This window comes from Moschus berezovskii, chromosome 13, assembly GCF_049115385.1.
Source record: "Moschus berezovskii isolate FMDL1 chromosome 13, NW_MosBer_1.0, whole genome shotgun sequence".
Lineage (NCBI taxonomy): Eukaryota > Metazoa > Chordata > Mammalia > Artiodactyla > Moschidae > Moschus > Moschus berezovskii.
The window spans coordinates 53,511,779-53,537,386 of NC_142472.1; the positions used below are offsets into that span (position 1 = coordinate 53,511,779).

The following is a 25,608-nucleotide window of genomic DNA, read 5'->3' on the forward strand; positions in this document are numbered from 1 at the left end:
AACTCTGGAGTTCGGAAGTGGCACAAAATGTGATTCTAACACAGATTAGACTCCCTCACGCTTAAACTTCTCTGGTTAAGTTTCTGGCTCAAATCTGACTTAAGCGACAACGCTGTTAAAAAAAAAAAAAATTTCCCAAGTGGTCAACGAAACGACTCCCCTTCTTCTGGACTACGAATCCCATCGTGCATCGCTCCCACCTCCCCCCCTCGCGGGGGGCGGAGCCGAAGGCGGGGCGGCCACGGCGGCGGCCGGTGCATTCTGGGTGCTGTAGTCTGGAGTCCCGGCTGCGGCCGGGACGGTCCACGTGGCGCTGGTGGCGGCTGCTCTGGGCAGCGGCTACCGCGCTGAGTTCACGCGCCCCACCGGGGACCGAGGCTCGGCTGGAGAGTCGCGCGGCGCGGGCGGCGGGGAAAGCCGAGCGGCCCGGGTCTTCGCGACGTTTTTGCGACAGCGCGGCCGCGTTCCGTGAGTCCCCGCCCTCCGCTCTCTGAGGAGGTGCCGGCTGTTGTGCGGCGCTGCCTTTCTGTCTGAGTGGACGGGAGAGCGAGCGAGGGAGAGAGCGAGTGAGGGAGCGAGCGTGAGCGTGTGTGAGCGCGGCTAGGCGCGAGCGCCCGAGGGGGAGCCCGCCGCGCCGCCGCCGCCGCCCGCCGCGGGGGCCGAGCGCGCGGCCGGAGCGCAGCAGCCGGAGCCCCGGAGCCCGCGGGGACAAGGGCAGCGACCGCGCTCCCCACCCCCAGCCCTCGTCCCTCGCCCTCCTGCGCCCCCGGGTTCCTCGGCGTGTGTCCCCCCACCCACCCCGGCCGGCCCCCGCCCCGCCGCCCTGCTGGATGTCCCCGGCGCCCTCGCGGGGCCTCCTCTTGCTCCTGCCGCCGCGGCCGGGCCGGCGCTGCGGCCGCCGGGCGTAGAGCGGGCGGCTTCCCGGGGGCCGCGGCTGCCGGAGCCTCCCGGAGGGCCCCCGCGCCCGCGCCGCGGCGCCGCGACCCCCGCTCCCCGGCCCCGCCGGCCGTGACAATGGACTATGACTTTAAAGTGAAGCTGAGCAGCGAGCGGGAGCGGGTCGAGGACCTGTTTGAATACGAGGGCTGCAAAGTTGGCCGAGGCACTTACGGTCACGTCTACAAAGCCAAGCGGAAGGATGGGTGAGTGTCGGCGGCGCAGGTGGGCAGCCCCCCGCGGACCGGGCTCCGGGAGGACGTGGTGCCCGAGGGGGGCCGAGCCCGCGCGAGACCCCCACCCCCACCCCGCGAGCCGCTCCAGGGGTCTCCGGGCGCCGCTCGTCGGGAGGAGGAGCGTCTGATCCACGAGCTCTGTACTTTTCAAGGGCTGCGGTGCCAGATTTCTTTCAATGTTCCTTATAAAACGTCAGCTTAAATGATCTTGGAGGGAGGGGTCGATTTATTCGGGGACCCTTCACCCGCCTCCAGACTGACATCCATCAGCCCGGAAGGGAAGCTGGGATCCTTTCCCCAGCACAGGTTGGTGATGGATTTAAGACCCCATTTGGGTTTTCTGTGGGGAAGAAAGCAGCAAGTCAGTGTGGTTCTGAAGAGTTCCTCCCGGTGATCGATCACCTGCGGCAGAAACGTAGCAGTTGCTGTTTCGCTATCATTAGCTGCGAGTTTTACCTAGAACAATGGGGGTTTGGTGCAGGGTGGGTGGTGGGGAAAAAGGCGAATGACAAATAGTGTCTTATTCAGACTCCCCCCACCTCCCAGTTTAGCAGTTGACAAGGAACTTTAAATAGTCTCTTTGCTTTAAATGTTCTTACCTAGAAATAACTTAATTAAGTCTATGACTGGTGATGCTCCCAATTTAGTTTCCTAAACCGGCAAGTGAACTGCTCATTTTTCCTTTGTCAGTAGATGAATGTCTTGTAGTGTTTTCAAAAGGGAAGACATTTCTTAGTTGAGAAATATAATCTATTAACTCCTAGTTTTCCTCTTGTAAAAACGGGTGTTGTCTTTCTCACCTTTGACACTATAGGAAAAGGCTGGAAAGGACGTCAAAGCTTATATAATCTTTAGATTTTATTATAAACAAAGTAGGTTTACTTGAACATCACTTTTAGTTTGGTTAAGCTGCTGTTTAACGTTTAAAATAATTGCTTTTTTCAACAGATTAGATGGGAGGATATGTTCAGAACAGTATTAGTGCTGAAAAAAATGAAACCATTCATAAAGCTGAAGTTATCTGGGTTGGGGGAAGCCATATTTATAAATACTTCAGTATCCTCAATATTGGAAAAGGAAGGAGCTATGTATTCAATATTTTTCTTAAATTTGCCGAGGTATCTTTCTAAAGTAACTTAAAATGGACTCTAAGGAAGAAGATAGTAATTCTAATTAATTTGGAATATAAGTTTCAGTGCTTGTATGCAGCAGTAAAGCAGTACTGGTATCTGCAAAGATAGGGAGTTGAAAACTTGATCCTGTAGGTGCTGCATGTATCACAAGTACTTTTAAGTGGAATGAATAGTTGGGTGACATTTGAGAAATCACTGTCTGGAGATACTGCTGACTCTTGTTTAATTATGTTTCTCATTGAAGTATTATTCTGTAATAAAGTACATATTTAAAAAATTTTCCTTGGTAACTTCCTATACAATGTTTTTAAGAACCTTATGCTCTCTCCTTGTCCCCCAGTATTATGTAATTTGGGGCATGTTCATAAAAGCCCTGATCCTATGAGGTTAGACATTGTAGTACATTTGACTAGTCTGTCATCTGTTCTATAAAATTCTGGTGACCTTAAATTCTTTTTGATCTCTCTGAAAAAACCAGTTCTATTTTCATAAATTACTATTTTAATAAAACATCTAAATTTTATTAACTTTGATTTAACATTTTATTAAAAATTGTAATATTGTTTACTGGCAGGAGGTACTTTTGACCACATTTTATATCTCGTGGTCAGGTTTTCATTTAGGCTAAGCATAATTTTAGGAGATTTAAATTTAATCTGTACAATTTAAAGATAGATGGATGTATGGTATATGAACATATCTTTGTCATTCATGATAGCCAGGTAGCGTTGCATTTGGAAACATTAACTTTTTGTTTATAATTCCTTGGGCTTGTTTTTCAGTAGCCATTAATGATTTTGTTCATAGGAAGAACTCTTTTTTAAAAAATGGATCAAATGTCAAGAGAGTGTTAAAATTACTTTCAACAGTGTCTGTGTTCCAGAGGGAATATTTTTCAGTTTGGCTTCTTATAATTTCACTCTGGTAAAATGCAGTATTATATTTATGAAGCTTTTTTGATCTTATGTCAGTGAAATGTAATTTAATGCATTTAAGTTCAGGTAAAATAAAATTTATGGCTATTTAATCTTTTATAAAAAGATGATCAGATAATTTGATTCTAGTATTGATTTATTTCCAAATGAAGTTGTATATTCTGCAACTGAAATTTCAGAGAACTCTAGGACCTTAGACATTAACACCTTCAAAGAGAGTACTCAGATTTAAATAAAATGAAATAAATTTTGTTTTGATGTCAGTTCATTTCAGTCACTCAGTTGTGTCTGACTTTTAGATGCCTTTGACTGCAGCACTCCAAGCTTTCCTGTTCTTCACTATTTCCCGGAGTTTGCTCAAACTCATGTTCATCGAGTTGGTGATGCCATCCAACCAACTTCTTGTGTCCCCTTTGTCATTTGGCTATTAAAATGAACATATGTAATTGTATCTTTAATGTTGTCCAGCAAGCATCCTAGACATGATTAATTAGTAAAGGAATTTATACCAGAGGAGTTAGCTTCTTAAATTATTGTTTTAGGAAATAAACAGCTTGGTCAGTTCTTTGATATTAAGAAGTAGAAACACTCTCCTGCCAGTATACTAAGTATACCAAGGCATTTTAAGGATTGTGGGGAAGGAGGAGTCCTTTGAAGCATGATTACATACAGGGAAAAGGGACCTTTTATAATTCTGTTAATTTCAGGTTCTAGTAGAGTTGAAACATAAATGTACAATAAATCTTGGGCATAATCTGCTCTCACTGTCACCATAAATGAGATTGAGAGTGTGCTTTGTGCCTTAACACCAGAAGGGTAGTCAGTGGAAAGCAGGGGGATTCGTTTTCTTTCTGAGTCAGTTGCTTTTCCTCTTTGCAGAATTTAGGCAACCAAACATGTCTTGTTCAAAGAAATAGAAAAGTGTGAGAACCAGAAAACAATTTGTGTGTTTAAATTCTGAGTTCTCATTATTGGCACTGGGCATTGTAGAATTTAAAAATTAATTTGGGCTAAGAGTTTGATCTCCAAAAAAGAAAAGCAAAAAGAGTTTCTTGAATAGGGTTCTTAGTCTTCTGTACTCTGTGTTCAAAAGAACAAAAACTGGGCTTGGGATTTGGGGGTTGGATAATTGGGATTGTGTGTGTGTGAGAGAGAGAGAGAAAGGTAGAAGGGAGGAGGGAAATACACAGAAAACGTTTGTTGGGGGGCTTTTGTAGACAGCACAGAGGTTAGTAGGCAGAAATAGTAACAGTAATAGCTAAATTACTGAGTAAATCTTGGGACATGGGCAAAGCTTTGACAGCCATCATCTGTTGAGTCCTCATAGGTACCACAGCAGTCAGTTGTGTTCTTTCAGCTTTACAGTTGAGGAAACGGAGGTTTAAAGGTGAAGCAGATTTGTCCATGATTCAGTTCAGTTCAGTCGCTCAGTCGTGTCCGACTCTCAGCGACCCCATGAATCACAGCACGCCAGGCCTCCCTGTCCATCACCAACTCTCCGGAGTACACTCAAACTCATGTCCACAGACTCGGTGATGCCATCCAGCCATCTCATTCTCCGTCGTCCCCTTCTCTTCCCGCCCCCAACCTTTCCCAGCATCAGAGTCTTTTCCAGTGAGTAAATGTCAGAGCTGGAATTGGCGGGTTACAAGCAAGTCTCTTACTCCAGACCCATACTCTTAACCATCATGCTTTGTATTAAGATAAATATAAGCATAGTCACGGGGATTTGGTGTTTTAGGGAGTCCTTAAGAAAACATGAGTGCCTTATCCCTGGGCTAGTCTTTTCAGTTAACTGATACTTTCTCAGTATGTTTCTGAACAATCTTAGTTTTTTCTAGTGCTGCAAAAGTAAGTATATAACTATGTGGGTGTTTCTATTTACTCTGTGTGTGTGTATGTGTGTGTGAGGATGAACTGTTAAGTTGGGGAGACTGGAGAATTGAGTGTGAGTTCAGACTCTGCCTCTGATCACCAGTGTGACCCTGGGCAAGTCATTTGTCCTTGTAGACCTTTGTTTCCTTATTTCTAAGGTTACAGGGTTTCAGGTGATAATTTTTTGGGACTTCCTAGTACTGTAATTTGAAGAAGTAAAAATCATGACTATAAAATACTTTTGCAAGATGGTAAACAACTAATAAGACAAAAATTTTACTTTAGGCAGTAATATGCTTCAATATTTCTTAGTCTCATGCTTTAATGTGGATTCTCATCAACCTCCAGTGAGAAGACAGGTAACTTCCAAAGACTTAGCTCCCACACCTAACATGTCTTTTATCCCACTGTAGCGTCCCCTCCATTTACCTGTGAAGGCGCCAGGCTCGTGTAGCTCTCCCACTCTTGTGTGCCACTCGTTTGGTGGCTAGCATGAGGGGCTCATCTGATCTGAACTGGCGCTGTGAGTCGGCTTTAATTCCTTAACTCTGATCAGCACTTGGTTGGAACCCTATCTTCCCCTGAAGGATTCTGATAGTTTTCTGAATATCACTGAACCCAGTATCTAGCTTGAATCTGATTTAAGTATTTCTTTACATGTCAGACATGGCAAATCCAGCATGTAATAATCCCTGTCACTGGGGATTTTGCATGTCCAGTAAGGAATATTCCTTGTAACATTTAAAACCTGTGATGGAGAGGGACAGGCAGAACATTCACTGTGCGTTTCTTCCCTGCTGGCTGTTGAACTTACCTGCCTTAGAAACTCAGTGAATTCAGATCCACAGGTTCAGCCACTCTGAGGTGTCATTCTTAGATCCCATTTTCTTAATAGCAAGACTGGCAAATTAATTCATTTTGGATTTGTTTGATTGTTTTACAGTTTCTTCTAACATTGGAAGAAATCCATCCCCTCATTCATTCAGCAAATATTTACTGGATCCTTCTATCTGTCAAGCACTGTCCAAGGTATTGACAGTACAGAGATTAATAAAATACTCCATTATTTGAGAAGATACCTGCTGAGGAAACAAACATGTAAATAAGCTGTAGCAATTTAATAAGCACTATAATAATCAATACCAGGTGCTACTGGGACACAGACATGGAGCTCCCAACTTCTCTGCTTTCAGGGAAGCCCCTTACAGAGGGCAACACTCTGTTGACTGTGAAAGGACTCTGTTGACTCCTCAGAAAGGACATTTCAAGAGGACAACAAGAGTGCTTTCTGTTGTGCTCTTACAGACCCCAGCACAGGTTGTGGGTTTGGATTCTTTCTTCCCATGCCTTTCCTCCCTATACCTGTCTGTTGCCAGCGTCTTCAAGCTCCTGCCGTATGCGTAGTGCTCCACACATGCGCTGCAGATGTTCCCTTGTCCGCATTGAACCTGATGAGGCCCCCGGTTCAGCACAGGGATAACGTTATCAGCACGTAGGTGGTGCAGTGGTAAATAACCCCCGCCTGGCTCGGGAAGATCCCCTGGAGCAGGAAATGTCCACCCACTCCAGTATTCATGCAAGAAAAAAATGCCATGGACAGAGGGGCCTGGTGGGCTACAGTCCATGGGGTTGCAGAGAGTTGGACACGACTGAGTGCCTCAGCACGCGTGCACACTGCACACCTTAACTGTCTCTGAGGCAGTTTGCCACCATGAGGACATTGGTGCCTCAGAGGACAGGCAGCCTCTGAAGCCCAAGGGTCTGGTTTAGGAGTAGCTCTCACGTGTGAACTGCCACGGCAGGACAGCCTTTGGCTTCCGGCTCCCAACAGCAGGTGATCTTCCTTTGGCCTCAGCTCTGTTAGGAGTAGGGAACCAGAATTTTCTAGCCCCTGAGATGGTGGTGGCAGTAGATCGGAGTAGGGATTCCTCTAGTTGGGACTCTCGGTGGCGTGAAGAGGTGTAGGGAGGAGGCTTCCAGCATACTGAGTATCAGCCAGGAAAACAGAAATAATGATATCTTATTATAAGTTATTGGTCATTTGCAAACTTATCTGCTTTTTCAAAAATTTGTTCTCTTGGCAACTGTGTCCCAAATTATGATTTGCAAACACTTGAAATATCCGTATGTTAGGGAACTGTATAGAAGGCAATGGCACCCCACTCCAGTACTCTTGCCTGGAAAATCCCATGGACAGAGGAGCCTGGTGGGCCACAGTCCATGGGGTCGCTATGAGTCGCACACGACTGATCGACTTCACTTTCACGTTTTACTCTCATGCATTGGAGAAGGAAATGGCAACCCACTCCAGTGTTCTTGCCTGGAGAATCCCATGGACGGAGGAGCCTGGTGGGCTGCCCTCTGTGGGGTCGCACAGAGTCGGACACGACTGATGCGACTTAGCAGCAGCAGCAGCAGCAGGGAACTATATATGCCAAATTGGTGTTGATAAATATATATGTTTTTCCCTGTGACTAGTGTCATCTTTCTTGTCATGTCTTACATTGTTGAATGAATCCTCATTGTTTTTTTTCTTTTTTTTTTTTATGCTTTTTCTGTTCTTAGCTGCTGCTAGAGAATGGAAACGCTACTGTCCTTAGCTCCTTCAGAACAGTTTGTATATCCTTTCCTTCACGGCAGCTTAAGTAGGCCTCGGCCATTTCTTTGAAACTACTGTGATATTTTTTGTCTTTAAATATCTCTTGTCACCCCAAAGCAGTTCTTGAAGTTGTCACTGAAAAGTGACTTTCACTCGTTATTTTGATCTTAATACTTAAAGGCCCTTTAGTATTAATTTTCTCAAGATTCTTTAGTGTAGTAACTGTCAAAGTCACAAATCCAGTCCCTGCTGTAGTAAGCTGCTTTTACTGATATATGTCATGTCGTTCAGGTGTGTCATCGCAGAAAAAATGCTGAGAATCCCCTTTTTAAAACTGAGATATATCACTTACCATAAAATTCACCCTTTCAAAGTGTGCAGCCCACTGGCTTTTAGTCTGTTCACAAAGCTGTCTATGCCAGAACATTTTTCTCCTGTCAGAAGGAACTCCACATTGGTTAGTAGTCACTCCACAGTTCTTCTTCCCAGGCCCTGGCGACCACTCATCTGCTTCCTTTCTCCATGGATTTGCCTATTCTGAACATTCCGTGTAAATGAAAGCACACAGTGTGTGGCCATTAGTGTCTTTTACGTGGCGTAGTGTTTTCAGTATTCATCTGTGTTGTGCATGTGTCAGTATTTCATTCCTTTTTATGGTTGAAAACTATTGCCTTGTTTGGATAGTCCATATTTTGTGTATCCATTCATTACTTGGTGGACATCTGGATTGTTTCTACTTCTTGGCTGTTATGAATAATGCTGCTATGAAACTTCATGTGCAAATTATTGTGTAGATACATGTTTTGGGTTTTCTTAGGCATATATCCAGAGTCATATGGTAACTGTTTAGCTTCTTGAGAAACTGCCAAATGTGTGAAAGCAGCTGAGAACCACTTTGAGTGACTCTACCTTGACTTTGGTTTAGAACCAGGATTTGTCCTTTGTCTGCAAGACCTGAACACCTTAATTTCCAGGACACCTTATTCCCAGGACTCGGTTGACACACTAGTCTATATCATAGATCATCGTGATTCTGAAATTCAGATTAATGCAACTGCTCCTCCTCCATTAAATCAGACTGCCCTTTTGAACTTATTCTCAGGCAGCACCTGTTGCTGGGCATTTTTTTCCCTCAGCTGAAATCGGTTCTGACATATTGCTTCAGAAATCCTAACTACTTTTTCTTAAAGTACAACTCCAATAATCCTCTCTTCACTCATCACCCCACAACACACAGTTAGCTTTTCATAGATATATTCTGTAACTACTTTAGCGTATGTGTGATTACTGTTTATATGTCCTTGGGGTCTTTCTGCTGAATGTTAGATATTATAGATTTCCTCTAGGGCAGTAACTGTGTTCCCTTTACTTCCTGGCATATTGCCAAATGTTGACAGGTATCTTAATACTTTTTTATTTTTGGTGTACCTAAAATTGATATCTGAAAATTTTCCTTTTAAAGTTGCTAAACTTAAAAACTTGAGCATATTTCAAAATAAAAAAGTAGTGCCTTGTGAAATTACCCACAGAAGCTAAGTTTGATGGGCTGGCTAAATTGATACCAGGAACAGACTTGAACAAAACCAAAGACCAGATGCAAGCTTTGTTAATTGAAAAAAGGTATTTGAAAAACTGAGCCACTACAAGAATGAAGTATTTGCTAAAGTATACCTTGCCAGTGCATCAGTTTAAATGGGGATCAAACCTTTATTTCTAAATTTAAGGAAAACATAATTAGTCTCTTAACCAAAGTTGGCATTTAATTTTATTTAAGCTCTGTGATTGTTTCATATTTGAAATTTTCTTTTGTTATGTGAATTAAAAATTATGTAGTTTAACAACTACTCAAGGTAACTCAAGTTCTCATCTTTCCAGACAAGCTCTTTAAAATCTATAACTTTATTATAACCCATGAGTTTTAATAAACAGTCATCCTAAGGAGAGGAATTCCTCACATCAGGATACCTGCTGTAAGTGTTTTGATACACCTGAATTTTATAGGTTGTCTAGAGAACTAAGTGGAGAAGGCAATGGCAAGCCACTCCAGTACTGTTGCCTAGAAATCCCATGGATGGAGGAGCCTGGTAGGCTTCAGTCTGTGGGGTCGCTAAGGGTCGGACACGACTGAGCGACTTCACTTTCCCTTTTCACTTTCCACTTTCACACATTGGAGAAGGAAATGGCAACCCACTCCAGTGTTCTTGCCTGGAGAATCCCAGGGACGGGGGAGCCTGGTGGGCTTCCGTCTATGGGGTCACACAGAGTCGGACACGACTGAAGTGACTTAGCAGCAGCAGTAGCAGAGAACTAAGGGATTAAAAAAAAATAACCCAAACTTGTCAAACAGCAGTTATCATAGTTTATATTAAACAAGTCATTATTTTGGGGAAAACAGGTAGGTATTGAAAAATTATTTTTATGTGGCTTGTTTTAAGGAAAGCCACTAAATCTCATGAAAATTTTAAGCTCATATAGGATAAATACATTTGTTTGGAGTTTTTTCACTTTATGAAAGAAGCCTGTTAAATGAGGGATCTATCCTAACATACTTATTCTGGGACTCAGTTTGCAAAAAAAATTCGATTTATACACAGTTCCCAAGAAATTGTTAAGCACACAGTAAGGAGTACTTATATTTGTTTTCTACTGCTGACTTAACATTGAAGGTTCTTTTAAATGTAAAATTAAATCATTTAAATATTTGACATTGCATTATAGTTTCTCTTTAGCTGTAATGGGGGGGAGGCAAATTTGTGTATCTATAGTTTATTTGGTAGCTATTCACTGAACATCTGTAATATGCCAGGTTCCAGGTTCTATGCTAGGTATAGGTGATTCAGCAGTGGACAGGCCACAGGTGTAAGTCCTTAGGGAACTTAAAGACTTTGAGGGGCACAAGCAAGTAAACAGTTGCTTGTAGTAAGTGGGATAGGGCTGTGGTGGAGAAACCAATGAATGAAATCTACTATGACCTTACATTTTTTCATTCAGGAATATTATGCATCTTTCCATGTCTGCGAGTATAGCTCTAAATCCTTAATTTTAATTATGTCAGGCATCACATTATTTTGATTTACACACAGATTTATATGTAAATATGTATCCAGTTAACCAGTTCTTTAGTGGTAGATGAAATTTAAGTAGTCTCTAAATTTTGGCCATTGCAGTGAGCAAAGAAGCTCCTAGAAAATATGACTACAGTTCTTCAATACAATATCAAGTTCTTGCAGTGGAATTTTAGGGTCAAAGATTATATTCTTTCAAGAGCTATATTTCTGTTATAAGATTAGATTATAGAATTAATGAGCTCTCAGGATAAATAATCAAGCAGGCTATGCGAGAAGACAGCAGTCCCCCTCTTTAGGGACAGTCGTTGTCAGCCTCCTGTGTGTGTGCAGGTGGAAGCAGGTGTGTGCCTGGGTTGACTTTAAAATTTAATACTTCATTCATTTGAGCAGATAATACATGCGTATGTAAAGAATGTAAGTATACTGAGGAAGTGAAAACTTAAGTCCTCTCATCTCTTTCTCCTCCAGTCACCAATTTCTTCTTTGAGAGCTGTCCACTTAGATGTGTTTCTTGTGTATGCTGTCCAGCTTGTGGACACAAACATCTTTGGACTTAGTTTATGGTATGATTTTTTTATGTGTAACTCTTATTTTTATGAAGTCACGTTTATCAGTGGCTGCTGGGTTATATGTAGGAATTAGAAAGGTCTGTATGTCATCATCTTTAAACACAAATTGTTTGATGGCATATACATATGTTTTGTTTTGAAGATGGCTACAGTCCATGGGGTCTCACAGAGTTGGTCATGACTGAGCGATTGAGCTTGCACACAAACAGCCATAATAACACAGTTCACTTCAGCAGCTTGTCATTCTGTTTTATGAACATACTGTATTAGTGATACACAGATCCAGTTGAGGACGTTTAGATTGTTTTCTTTTATTTTTTAATGCTCTTAAACAGTACTGCAGCAAATGTCCTTTATATCAGTCTTTGCATACAGCATTCTCTCAGGTGGAGATAGAACTGTCCAGGTCCCCAGAGCCTTCCCCATAGGGAGGTTTGCTGTGGAGCATACCACTGGCAAGGAGCGAAGTGTGCATGAAGCAAGGGAAACTCCCTCCTGGCTTCTGTCAACTTTTTAGAGACTGATCAGCGTGCCAAGCACAAGTGATATATGACCCCGGCATGTCACTGTTAGACTGCTGCAGTGTAGGTCAGTTTCCCAGGAGTATCTCTTTAACAGGCCTGAGCTTCAGGCTTTTCTGAGATCCAGTCTTATGTCCTCAAGAAAGTTTGCACCAATTACACTATCATCCAAACTCCCAAAACAAAACTTAATGTGGAAGGAAGAAATGGGAATAAATACAATAATAACATGCTTGAATCATGGGGGTTAAATGCATTGTAGAGTCAGAATTGTTTCGATTGTTCTTTTGGAAACTTTGCTGTACGTTTTCCTTCCCTGCATAGTCCTAGGTATTTTAGATTGCTGGTTGGCATAAAGAAATTAAGACTTGTGGATATTTAAAATTACAGTCATTATGAAGTTCACATGTTATTTTATGTTCACGTTCATGAGATTTCTCTGTTCCAGCTGAACATTGCTGCTGAACTCTGTTCCTGTCCCATGTGACTGGGGCTCTTGATGTAGTGTCTCCCTCCAGCCACCTGTTCAGCCCTGACTGCGTGTACTCCTCTGTTGCTCAAATGATCTTTCGCTTTGTTTCCTGTTGCTTGACTTTGGTCATCTTTTCATTCCCTGACCAGCACTGACCCAGTCTTTTCCTTTTCACCCCTTTTTGGCTTGCTTTTTTTCTGTTTTATACTGATTTTGACTTTGTTCCTTGTTCCTTGTCCCCTGTCTCAGTCGTATTCCCCTCTGGGCTTGCCTCTGTGGACAGAAAGCTGGAACCTCTTCTGTTGCCAGTGGAATTGCTTAACTTTGTGTATTCAGCAGTGGTAATTGTTTATGTCGGTAGGCAGGCAGCTGATTATCTGTAAGACAGTTCTGATGTGTTTTATGAATTTAGAAGAGATTTTTTTTTTAAAGTCTTAAGTTCAGCTAAACATTTTCTTCATGTACATAATATCTGCTCAACAGAAGTTAGAAAGTACTTACTTCTTATAGACAGATAAGAAGCTGAAAAAGTATGCAAACATTTCATCTTTTTATCTGAAAACCTATTTTAGTACAGATGTGTCCAGCACTTTTTGAGAGTTTAAACCAGATACCCTGGAACCGAAAGTTACTATTGTCCTGGTTTTAGCCAAGACTAGCTAACCTCCACAGAGCCTTGACGTATGCTTGGACGTGCATACGTGAAAAACACAAAGAAGCCTGTCAGAGTAGCACACACATCTCCTACTTCACCTGTTGCTCTTCTGCACTTTTTTTTTTTGAAGGGATGGGACCATTCAGTTCTGAAAGGTGATTCAACCTGATGTTAACTTTAAATGCTTGAAGTATTCAGCGCAAGCCAGAAATACTAACCAACCTTACCACTTTTTAACCTTTATTTGACTTGGATCATGTAGCATTTGGTCTATTTCCGTTGCACTTTGTAAAACTGTACTTACCGAATTTAAGTATGCTTGCTGATTTTAAAATCAGAATGCAGCACAATTACATTTTTCCTTGGTGAAATTATCTGTACTATGATTATCCCTGAAATGTTTTAGAATATAAGGTAACATTTGTTAAAATAGTGACTCATTTTTAAATATTTAAAAAGTACTTTTGATTTAGTTGCAGTGTATTAAGTAGAGAAATTCAATACTAGTTGTCTTCATGCAGAAAATATTAGTGAAACCTGTCAAGAAGTTATACATTTTTAGTTCATAAAGCTTTCCAATAGCTTTATTGAGGTATAATTCACATACCGTACAGCTCTCCTGTTTTAAGTGTACAGTTCACTGTTTTTAGTATATTCACAGAGTTGTGTGGTTGTCACCACAGTCTAATTTGGAATATTTTCATCCCCCCAAAAGAAACCCTGCACCCGTTAGCAGTCGTTCCTTACCCTCCAGCCCTCCAGCCTTAGGCAACCGCTAATCTGCTTTCTGTCTGGATTTGCCTGTTCTGGACATTTCATTGAAATGAAATCATACAATATGTGGTTTTTTGTGACTGGCTTCTTTCACTTAATGTAATGTTTTTAAGGCCCATCCATGATTTAGCTTGTATCACATTTTGTTTGTCATTCATCAGTTGTTAGATAGTTGGGTCGTTTCCACTTTTTGGTTATTATGAGTAAGGCAGCTATGAACACTGGTGTGCATCTGAGTCCCTTCTTTCAGTTCCTTGGATATACACGCACCTAGGATATACATACAAATGTGGAATTTGGATATACATTTAGGAGTGGAAGTTCTGGATCATATGGTGCCTGAACTCTGGCCTTGTAAGTAACCACCAGACTGTGTCCTCAGTGGCCACACCATTTGACATTCCCACTAGCAGCCCATAAGGGTTCCAGTTTCTCCACATCTTTGTTAACACTTTCTTCCCACCCCAACCTTTTTTTTTTTTTTAAATATAGCTATCCTTATGGGTGAGAACACATAACTAATTTTTATTCTCATAGCAGTATTAGATATGAGATTGACCTGCAGTATACCAGCTGGATCAATTCATTTAATCTTTCTGAGCACTGTGGATTTCTTGTCTATAAAAATAGATTCATCCCACAGGGATCCTTTGTATAGTATATGATAAAGCATATAAAGAAAGTTTTCAGGCTCTCATAGGGCCATGTAAATTATACATATTTTAACGTATTTATTAATCTCACGGGTTCTATTGTTTGTGGTTCCACTATTTCTCCAATTATGCTAATTTGTATTTTTCAGGAAGAATTTGTGATGTTTTTTAGTAGGCAGTTTACCTAAATGTGTCTTTTTGCAGATAGTAACTTACAATGCTTCTGCCTACGATGTCATGGTTGTGTTTCTGAGAAATCTCTTACAAAAAATCTCTTATGAAAACAGCTTTCACTGGGGTATGGGTGCTAGAGGGCTTTTGTTGGACTTGGCTGTGATGTAAGTATTTTTGTAGTTGTATTCTAAGAGGAATACATCTGTTGACTAAACAGGACAGAAATAAACTTTGCTTCTTTACCATTTGGTTTACTCAGAAGGTTGAGGTTCCCCAACCTTTGTCCCTGATTGAGCAGTCTTGCTGGTAGTGCTGCTGCCATTGCCAGTGGTAAAAGAATAAAAGAATGCCTGGGTAAACAAAACAATTCCGTTCCAGAAGAACCCCCAGTCAAACAGTGCATCTATGTGTGCCTGTTCTTTGCATGCAGCTATTCTTTTTCCTGTTTACTCTGTGCTGATTCCAGTTTGCATCGTAATAATGCCTTTGTGTGGAGACTTTTCCCCCCTGATTAATTGGTGATGTTATAACCATATTGTGTTGTAAAAACTCATGCTATAAGAGACTTGCCTGTGTTTGCCAGTACAGGGTAGATAGTAAGTAAATATTTGTTGATTTCAGGTGACCAGATGACCCGTTGTATAGATTGAGACATTTGTCACTGCTCTAACTCAGTGCAGTGTTGATGCTCAGCTCAGTAAACAGTGCTTATTGATAGGATCTGGTTGTACCAATACATTTGTTTTTGTTGAAAGTGTTTTAGTGCGTTCCAGAGAATTACAGGGGGAAGTTATCTCTAGAAAAACATATGTGTCGGGGAGTTGAGCAGATGAAACAGTAGTCCCCTCCTTATCCAGACGGGATACTCTCCAAGCTTCTTGGCGGATGCCCGATAAATCTTTGGATAGTAGCATATTTCCTGTGTTCTCTAGTATACTAAATGTACACAGCATGGTACACTGGACAGAGAAGTGATCCTCATCCTTGGCGAGACATAAGATTTCATCATGCTGCTCAGGATGGCATGCAGTTTAAAACTTATGAATTGTTTATTTTCCGTTTAATATGTTCAGACTGTGGTTGACCACGAGTAACTGAAAACGCTGGTAAGGAGGGACTACTGTGTTCACTGTATCATTAGACTTTGTGTTGAAAACAAAGTGGAAAATGTAATCCTGCCATTGTACAAAATCATGAGACCTTTTTGCTTTTGACAAGCATCGTCATGTTGTAGGGAGACAAGAACTAGAATAGCTCTGGAGAAAGGAAAATATGATAAAATGATTGGGAGAAGACTACCGTAGTATATAAACTGAAAGGATTTGGGTCTTTCAACTTGGAAATTGAAGGGATGGATTTGAAGTGTAGTCAGCCCTGGGCACAGAGTGGAAAGGTCAGGGGCATTGTTTCTAGGACCCTTTGGATGTAAAAAATTGAGGATACTCGTTTCCTTTTTGGGACTTCCACGATGGGAAGTGGTTAAAACTCCATGCTTCTGCTGCGGAGGATGAGGGTTTAATCTCTGGTTGGGGAACCGAGATCAATCACATGCCACTTGGTGTGGTGAAAATTTTAAGTAAATAGAATGATGTAGTATTCACACATACATGAACTATGCATATTGTCCCATATACTTTATTTTCTAATTGGAATATAATTGTTTTACAATGTTGTATTAGTTTTTACTGTACAACAGGGTGAATCACCTATGTGTATACACATATTCCCTCCCTCTCGAGCCTCCCGCCCGCCCCACTTCCCACCCTCTAGGTCATCACAGAGTGTTCAGCTGAGCTCCCTGTGGTATAAAGCTGCTTCCCCTACCTGTTTTACACATTATAGTATATATATGTTAATGCTGCTTTCAGTCCATCCCACCCCCTCCTTTCTGCCCTGTGTCCACAAGTCTGTTCTCTACATCTGCACCTCTATTCCTGCCCTATAGGTTCACCAGAACCGTTTTTCTAGATTCCATATACATGCATTAATATACAGTATTTGTTTTTCTCTTTTTGACTTACTTCACTCTGTGTGACAGAATACAGGTTCATCCACATCACCATAAATGACCCAGGTTTGTTTCTTTTCATGGCTGAGTAATATTCCATTGTGTATATGTACTGTATCTTCTTTATCCATTTATCTGTTGATAAACATTTAGGTTGCTTCTATGTCCTGGCTAAACAGTGCTGCATTGAACATTGGGGTGCATGTATCTTTTTGAATTATTATTTTCTCCAGGTATATGCCCAGGAATAGGATTGCTAGGTCATATGGTAGCTCTATTTTTAATTTTGGGGGAACTTCCTTACTGTTCTCCATGGTGGCTATACCAACTTACATTCCCACCAACAGTGCAGAGGGCTCCCTTTTCTCCACACTCTCTCTGGCATTTTGTTTGTGGATTTTTTGATGATAGCCCTCCTCCTTTCCTGAAGTTGATTGTGCCTTTTCTCTTGATTTCCAACCACTCAGAATGTTAATTTGTTAAATCATAGTTTTTACACAGAGTTAAATTTTTTTTACCTCTTCACTGTATTTCAGTTTTGCATAATTAAAGGGTTGTAGATCTGTGAGTGCTACAAATAAAGCTTCAAAGTTCAAGTAGTCTTTTGTTTTAAGGTATCACCTATTTTCTTGGTTGTTCATAGAGTATGTAACAACAGCTTGAGTCATTATTAAACAACACTTGCCATATAAAGGATAATTTGTCATAGCTATGTAAACTATATAATAACCACGATGCATTTTTTCTTCATGAAGCACCTGTATAATTGTTCTCATAGCTGTTTAAGTTAAAACAGTACTAGGGCCAGTCAGTAACTTAACTGCACTAAAAAATGATTTTCTTTTTCCTCTTCCTCTGCATATACATAGACACATGTATTTTGGGATATTTATATGTCTGTCTGTCTCATGTATGTGAAAGTTTTTATCTGTGTAGGTGTACATGTATATATATGTGCATGTATTTACATATGCATTTTAAATATATTTACAGTAATGTGATCAGATATCACTAAATGTGGGGGTTTCCATCAAAGTAAGCAACCAACCCATGTTTCTTAAAGCATCTTCCCAAGTGTCATTTTTTTGAACACGACTCTGTGAAGAATAAAGTTATAATCATGGCATCTTGACTTCAGGAACTATATTTTGGCTCTGGTAATTTATAATCATTCTTTTTCTCTTTAATATTCATGCTTGAAGAAATGATCAACACAGAAAAGAGAAATTAATGTGTAATCCTTTCCTTCCTAATGACTGGTCTTTCCTGCTATTTTGTGTATCTGCCTAATTTATTTCTGCTTGGCCCCAAAGATTTTCTTCTTAAAAGTAGCATCACATCAGGCATGTGAATACACCTGAACATTTAAAAAAGATTCACCTGTTGTACTCCAAGTATACATTTAGTGGTCCTTTTACTGTAATCTTGTAACTAAACAGACAGAAAGGACCAGGAGTTTCTTTCTAGTCTCCAAGCTTAGAAATACTTTTTAAACTTTACGTAGCTTTTTTCCCAAACAAGATAAAGATGCATTTGAAGTATGAGAGCTAACAAACTGAGCTTGAATCCCTCATGATAATGCAGAGGAGAGAGATTCATAGCTAAGTTTACAAGAAGCTTTGTAACTTCCTGGAGCTTGGCATCTGGAGCTGCTGAGAAACGTGGAAGTAACTCCTGTTAGGTCTGTCTTGTTCACTGGTGTATCTTAGGAACTATAACAGTGCCAAGCACAGGAACGCCCCGCCCCCCTCTAATCAAGAGTTAGTAGTTCTAATAATCTTTTAAATAAACTAATGTAATTAACCAAAAAGTTGCAGATTTCATTTGTCAGAATGATTGAAAGAGCCAACATGTTAACCTGAAAAGGAATTTCAAGCAGAATGTAGCATGGCTAGCTAGAATGTGTTCTCTGAGAGCTGACCCGATTTAAATGAAAGGGACTGTTGTTTCAGTTTGCTTTAATGCATTGTAACTTCGTGTAAGATAATTGAGCATCCTGTATGATACAGGCCGCAGGAATGCACCAGTGCTAGAGTTTATTGGTCTGCTGTAGCAAGGGCGGGCACACACCTGGCTCCCAGAGCAGAGGGGTCTTCCTTGGTGAGTGTGGGTGGAATGATTCTAAAGAAGAACTGAGGAGAAGACCAGCTATGGGCTGGGTCCTGTTGTGGGGTTGGTTTGGTAATTGGGTGCCTCAGTATTCTGCTCAAGGCAGGTGGAGTGAAGCAGAGCTGGGTCCTCATTAGTCAGAGCAGTCATCGCTCAGAAAAGGGCAGTTCTAGTCCTTTTGCCATTCTGCTGTAGCCTTGGGCAAAACTCCATTTCCTGCTTGCCTTTTCTACTGGCCTTGCCACTAATTTCTGAGGGATATCAGAGTTTGATTATCAGTGGGGTTTATTTTCACTTTCTTAGACCTTTTTGGCCAGGTTCAGCCCTGGGGGACATTGTTCTATGAAATCCAGCTCTTCTCTGTGCTGGGATTCTGCTGACCAGGAGACTGTTCGGAGAGCTTCAGCTACTGTTAACTGAAGTCAGTATTTTATGAATACTTTTGTGTTGTAAGATGAGTTATTGAGCCCTCTGAAGCAAAAGTGCCTGTGCACTAGATGACTGGAGATGACAGCTGAGCTCTGGCACACTGGCAAATGCTGAGAGATTATTAACCGTGTGTAATCCAAGCACCAAGATCCCAAGTGTGGTTTTGGCATAGACAGACTATCCTAGGTTTGACATCATAGGGCCTGTTTGTCTTGTTTACTGTTTTTAGTTGGCTATTTGAAAGAAAGGGACTGTTGTCCTGCTCTGGGAGCCAGGTGTGCGCCGGCCCTTGCTGCAGCAGACCAATAAACTGTAGTACTGATGTATATGAAAGAAAGATCACACACGATGGTGTGATCACTCACCTAGAGCCAGACATCCTGGAATGTGAAGTCAAGTGGGCCTTAGAAAGCATCACTGCGAACAAAGCTAGTGGAGGTGATGGAATTCCAGTTGAGCTATTTCAAATCCTGAAAGATGATGCTGTGAAAGTGCTGCACTCAATATGCCAGCAAATTTGGAAAACTCAGCAGTGGCCACAGGACTGGAAAAGGTCAGTCTTCATTCCAATCCCAAAGAAAGGCAATGCCAAAGAATGCTCAAACTACCGCACAATTGCACTCACCTCACACGCTAGTAAAGTCATGCTCAAAATTCTCCAAGCCAGGCTTCAGCAATACGTGCACCATGAACTTCCAGATGCTCAAGCTGGTTTTAAAAAAGGCAGAGGCACCAGAGATCAAATTGCCAACATCCGCTCTATCATCAAAAAATCAAGAGAGTTCCAGAAGAACATCTATTTCTGCTTTATAGACTGTGCCAAAGCCTTTGAGTGTATGTATCACAATAAACTGTGGAAAATTCTGAAAGAGATGGGAATACCAGACCACCTGACCTGCCTCTTAAGAAACCTGTATGCAGGTCAGGAAGCAACAGTTAGAACTGGATATGGAACAACAGACTGGTTCCAAATAGGAAAAGGAGTACGTCAAGGCTGTATATTGTCACGCTGCTTATTTAACTTATATGCAGAGTACATCATGAGGAACTCTGGGCTGGCAGAAGCACAAGCTGGAATCAAGATTGCCGGGAGAAATATCAATAACCTAGATATGCAGATGACACCATCATTACGGCAGAAAGTGAAGAGGAACTAAGGGGCCTCTTGATGAAAGTGAAAGAGGAGAGTGAAAAAGTTGGCTTAAAGCTCAACATTCAGAAAACTAAGACCATGGCATCTGGTCCCATCACTTCATGGGAAATAGATGGGGAAACAGTGGCTGACTTTATTTTTCTGGGCTCCAAAATCACTGCAGATGGTGACTGTAGCCATGAAATTAAAAGATGCTTACTCCTTGGAAGGAAAGTTATGACCAACCTAGATAGTAGTATATTAAAAAGCAGAGACATTACTTTGTCAACAAAGATCCGTCTAGTCAAGGCTATAGTTTTCCCAGTGGTCGTGTATGGATGTGAGAGTTGGACTGTGAAGAAAGCTGAGCGCTGAAGAAATGATGCTTTTGAACTGTGGTGCTGGAGAATACTCTTGAGAGTCCCTTGGACTGCAAGGAGATCCAACCAGTCCATTCTAAAGGAGATCAGTCCTGGGTGTTCATTGGAAGAACTGATGCTGAAGCTGAAACTCCAATACTTTGGCCACCTCATGCGAAGAGTTGACTCACTGGAAAAGACTCTGATGCTGGGAAGGATTGGGGGCGGGAGGAGAAGGGGACGACAGAGAATGAGATGGCTGGATGGCATCACCGACTCGATGGACATGGGTTTGGGTGAACTCTGGGAGTTGGTGATGGACAGGGAGGCCTGGTGTGCTGTGGTTCATGGGGTCACAGAGAGTCGGACACAACTGAGCGACTGAACTGAACTGAAATGAGTGCCCAAGAACTAGAGTGCGCTGATTTGCACCCAAAAGGATGGCTACAATTTCAACAGTTAGCCTATTTGCAAATTTTAGTGAACTTCTGAGCAAATTGTAGCCAGGAATAATACTCATGCAGGGAGTGACTCGGGGTGCAAAGAGCAATATTATTGGTATCATTGGTAGAAACAACAAGTGTCTGTTAACAATTCAGAAGTTTAAAGCAGCAGAGAGGAAGGGAAAGAACCAAAAAAGGGAGCATGCAGATTAAAGCCTGGCAATCTTTGATTCTAACTAATTAGATTTTGTTCTGTAATTCCTGAGGGTGGAAGCTGTCTCTCTCAGGCTGCTTGATCTAAAGGTCTTGGGTAGAAGTTTTCTCATTCTGAGATTGTCTTCTGGACGATTCTTAGGAAACCTCAATGGGGTCTCTAGCTGGACAGTCTTCCAGTAATTTGAGGGAGTGGTCTGTCATTGAGAGCTGTGGATCCAAGGAGTTTTATTGCAGAATGTGGCAAGGCCATTTCCATGGGAGCTCAAGTGCAGTCTTTCCCTAATGTTGCTTCAGAAATAGCCAAACACCTAATCTGAGAGCATGTAGAGCTGGTTAAGTATCTGGCAAGGGAAGATAGTTGTTTACATCAGTGATAAGGTTGAACAGCTCTGGAAAATTATTATGTTAACCAGAATTATTACATCACGTAATTTTTTTGTGTGATGGAAATAATTAAGATATAGTCTGGTAGCAACTTTGCTATGCATAGATCTCCAGGATTTTTTGAATCTGCTGGTTGCAAGTTTTACCCTTAAACAATACCTGCCCAGTCCCTGAGCCCCTGGTAACCACTCTTCTGCTTTCTCTATTTACAAGAGACTGCACATGTAAGTGATATTCTCTGTCTGATTTATCTCACCTAGCGTAGTGTCTCGGAGAAGGCAATGGCAAGCCACTCCAGTACTCTTGCCTAGAAAATCCCATGGATGGAGGAGCCTGGTAGGCTGCAGTCGGTGGGGCCGCCAAGGGTCGGACACGACTGAGCGACTTCACTTTCACTTTTCACTTTCACACATTGGAGAAGGAAATGGCAACCCACTCCAGTGTTCTTGCCTGGAGAATCCCAGGGATGGGGGAGCCTGGTGGGCTTCTGTCTATGGGGTCACACAGAGTCGGACACAACTGAAGTGACTTAGCAGCAGCAGCAGCGTCGTGTCTTTAAGATCCACACGTGATCTGAGTTATCACAAGTATCAGGATTTCCTTCTTTCTCGTAGCTGAATAACTGACCATTTTCAGGTGGCCCATTACCCATCTTCAAGGGACGCTTGTAAAATCTGCCACTTGTCTCCACTTTTCTGAAATACCTAAATATTTTGTCTTGATGTGGGTGGGCTTTCTTTCATTTGTGATGGGAACTCATTGAACCCTTATAGTGTTACAAATCCTGTCCTTCAGTTGCCGGAGTTTTCTTGAATTACTTTGTAAGTTTTCTGTCTCTCTTTTCTGTTTTTTTTTTCTGAAACTCCTAACTATTTGGATTCCCTGGACTGGTTCTCTGATTTCTGTGTTTTTCTTTCGCATTTCTCTATGTTTTACTGCTGTTTCTTAGGCTCTCTCCTCAGTTTATCTTCTGCCTAGCCAGCTCTGCCTCCAGCGGGATCTTGTCCTCTCAGGTCTCAGCTTTGAGGATTTGACTCTGAAAATCCAGTAGGTGCCCAGCTTTCTGTCAGCTTCTTTGGTTTTTCTGGATCCTTGTCATCCATTACTGTTTGTCCACTTGTGTTCTAGTTTCCAAATTTCTGTGCCATCTTCTCTCCCATTTTTCTTCCTTATAAGTGTGTGCCTTTTCCATAGTTTTAGTAGGGTGTAGGAGGGGAGTCAAGTTTGATGTGTGTGTTCAGTACCCTATTTTACCAAAACTCTGCTCATTTTTGTAACTTACCCGCTCCCCACCATCTGGTAAAGGCAAGTGTTCCTCATGGCTGTGCCCTCTTCTTTTTGGTCATGTCACATGACACACTTTCTCTAGCTTCGTTTGCTTATCTTTAAATGTAATAATGTTCTCTTGTCGTCCTCATTTGTTTTGTACACTCCTTGAGGTGAGGCACACATACTCTGCACCCTTTGGAGACAGCTGACATGAAAGTTCTGCTCCCACCCCGCCTCTGAAAGCAGGCAGACCTCAGGGTTGTCCGCGTGTTTCCATGATTTTACGCAGCTGCTGCTGATCTTTGCTCTTCTCCAAGCAGCCAGACCCTGCCTGTGCCTCAGTATTTTTGTTCATGCTGTTCCCCCTTCCTGGGGTGTCTCATGTAACTACTCATTTCTTTCCCCAACTCCTCTTTCCTTTCCTGACAAGCTTCTTTAGTCTTAAGACCTGCTTAAGTATACTCTTGCAGAAGCTTTCCTTCAACCCTTCAAGGTATACTGAACATCCCCTGTGTTTATAGTACTTTATATGGAACCCTGTACTGCAGTTATTATTGATAGTCTGACTACTACAACAAGATTGTGACTCTTTTTCCTCTGAAATGTGCCTTTGTGGTTAAAGAACTGTGCTCCACACATCACTAAGTACTGTTCTAGTATGATGGTAATTAGGTGAGTTTTAAGAGGTTGTTGCCTTTTTGATAATCACACATCTTTTAAAGTGTTTTTTTTTTTTTTTACACGTATTCTCCCATTTACCTTTCTTTTTGATAACTTTTTTAAAAGATAAAACATGTAACTACTTGGGGTGAAAAAGGAACTGATTGCAGATTCAGATTTTTTAGTTTATTTTGAAGAAACTTTCACAAGGCGGTTTTTAAAGAAGAGAAAGTCCAGAGGTGGTTGTTAAGGGGGTGAATGAGTTAGTCTTTGGTTTTTTTTTCCTTCCCCACTGCTCATTCTCTCCACAGAGGGCTCTAGTTTAGGAAGTCATCCTCAGCAGTAGATATAACAACCTGTTACAGTCCTGGGTTGACCATCTGCTTATAAATTAGTACCTTGCACATGAACTGTCTAATCCCTGGTGGATATATTCTGATCCCAATTTCATTTTGTTTTTGTGTCACTCTCTTTAATGTCCCCTTTAAGTTTTCAGATATCATTCTGACTTGGTGAACATTAAGTACAGATATTCTTAATGTATTTTTAATATAATGTGTGCCCATTTGTGTGCTTTGCTAGAAAGTACTTGTAGATCTGATTGTCATAAAACAAATCTCTTTTCAGAAAAATAATGTCATTGGGATTTGTTTTTGCAACTAAAGATAAGGTGTAAATATGTTATATAAGCAAAGATAAAGCCAAGCAAACTTAATAATTTAAAATAATAAAGTGTTAAATTAATTGATTTTCTAAGGGGTTACCCCTTTGTTCAGTCAAACCTTCAGTCTTTTCAGAACTCCAGCACTATCACCCTGCCCTTTCTTTTATTATTTGACCTCCTTTCCAACATCAGAAAAATATGAAAGCCATCAGAATGAGAACTCCCTGGCTTTTGCCTCTGAATCCACCCTTCTACACCTGTGTCCTCCTTGGTCTTCCTGTTGGTGATATGATGGAGAAGCATTTGACCTCACTTGCAATGTAGTTCCCCCCCGCCACCTCACCCCCAGCATTTCAGTCTCTGCTTTTCTCGTTTTCCCCTCTCATTTCCTTTTCTCTGGGCTCTTCCTCTTAGTACTTAACATACTTGAATCTTTACATCTTAAAAAATGTTTAATCTTGTATACTACTCCAGCTGCTGCCTTATTTTATCACCTTCAAAGAATCACCTACGTCTCAGTTGACTTAATGCCCAAGTCATTGCTCAGCCTTCTGCAGCTATTTTTGCCTAGTCCAGCATCCCTCGGTGACTTCATCATTAATAAATTCAGTGGAAGCTGCTCAGTCCTCACCTTACTAGGCTTCTCTGCAGCTTTGGATACTGTTTACTATTCTGCCCTTTCCTGAAATTCTTTTTCTTGTCATTCCTAGTCCCTGATCTCCCCTCATGTACTCTCCTGACTTGGATGATGGTATGTATACTCTAATATCTTCAGCTTTCTCTTTGGATGGGTCTCTTCAGCTTGCCACTCCCACGTAGGTGTCTCACAGATGTCAGACTCAGCCTGCACACAGCGGAGCGCTCATCTTCCTGTTCGCTCTGACCTCCTGTGAATGCTGCTGTTAGCCTGTTCCCTGAGGCAGGAGTCATCATCTGTGACGACTCCTCCTTTCTCACCCCTAGGATTCTATCCTGTGGGCTGCAGTGCTGCCTCACGTGGCTCCAGCTGTCTCTTCTGCAGCAGGCAGCATCGCCTCTCACCTGAGTCATTCTGACACTGTTGACTTAACTGATCTCTCAGCCTCCTGTCCTTATCCCCCCAACCCGCCCCCCCAACACACACCTCCCTAGCATTCAAAAAAGGTAGGCAAAGATGTTTCCCCCAAAGGAGGATTGCTGTTCTCCTGTTTAAAAACCTTGAATGGAGCGCCTCCTCTTGTTCTTGGAGTACAAAGACTTGTATGATCTGGCTCCTAATTATATCCCCAGCTTCATCTCCAGTTATTTAATGTCATTGTTTTTCAAATGCTTTTCCCTCCCTTCAGGTGATAAGGC

General features: G+C 41.8%; 1 protein-coding gene across 5 annotated transcripts in view; it reads left to right on the forward strand.

Annotated features, from left to right (window-relative positions):
* Window positions 1–864: 864 nt before the first annotated feature.
* The window catches only part of CDK8 (cyclin dependent kinase 8), a 75,529-nt gene continuing 50,785 nt past the window's right edge, over window positions 865–25,608 (forward strand). For 4 of the 5 annotated variants that reach the window (XM_055426353.2, XM_088842695.1, XM_055426355.2 and 1 more), the window contains exon 1: window positions 865–1,142. In XM_055426353.2, coding sequence (XP_055282328.1) covers window positions 1,015–1,142 — 128 coding nt within the window. In that variant the 5' untranslated portion in view covers window positions 865–1,014. Of the gene's footprint in view, window positions 1,143–1,204; window positions 1,479–25,608 lie in introns of those variants that run through there. The other variant, XM_055426354.2, reaches the window with a different exon arrangement.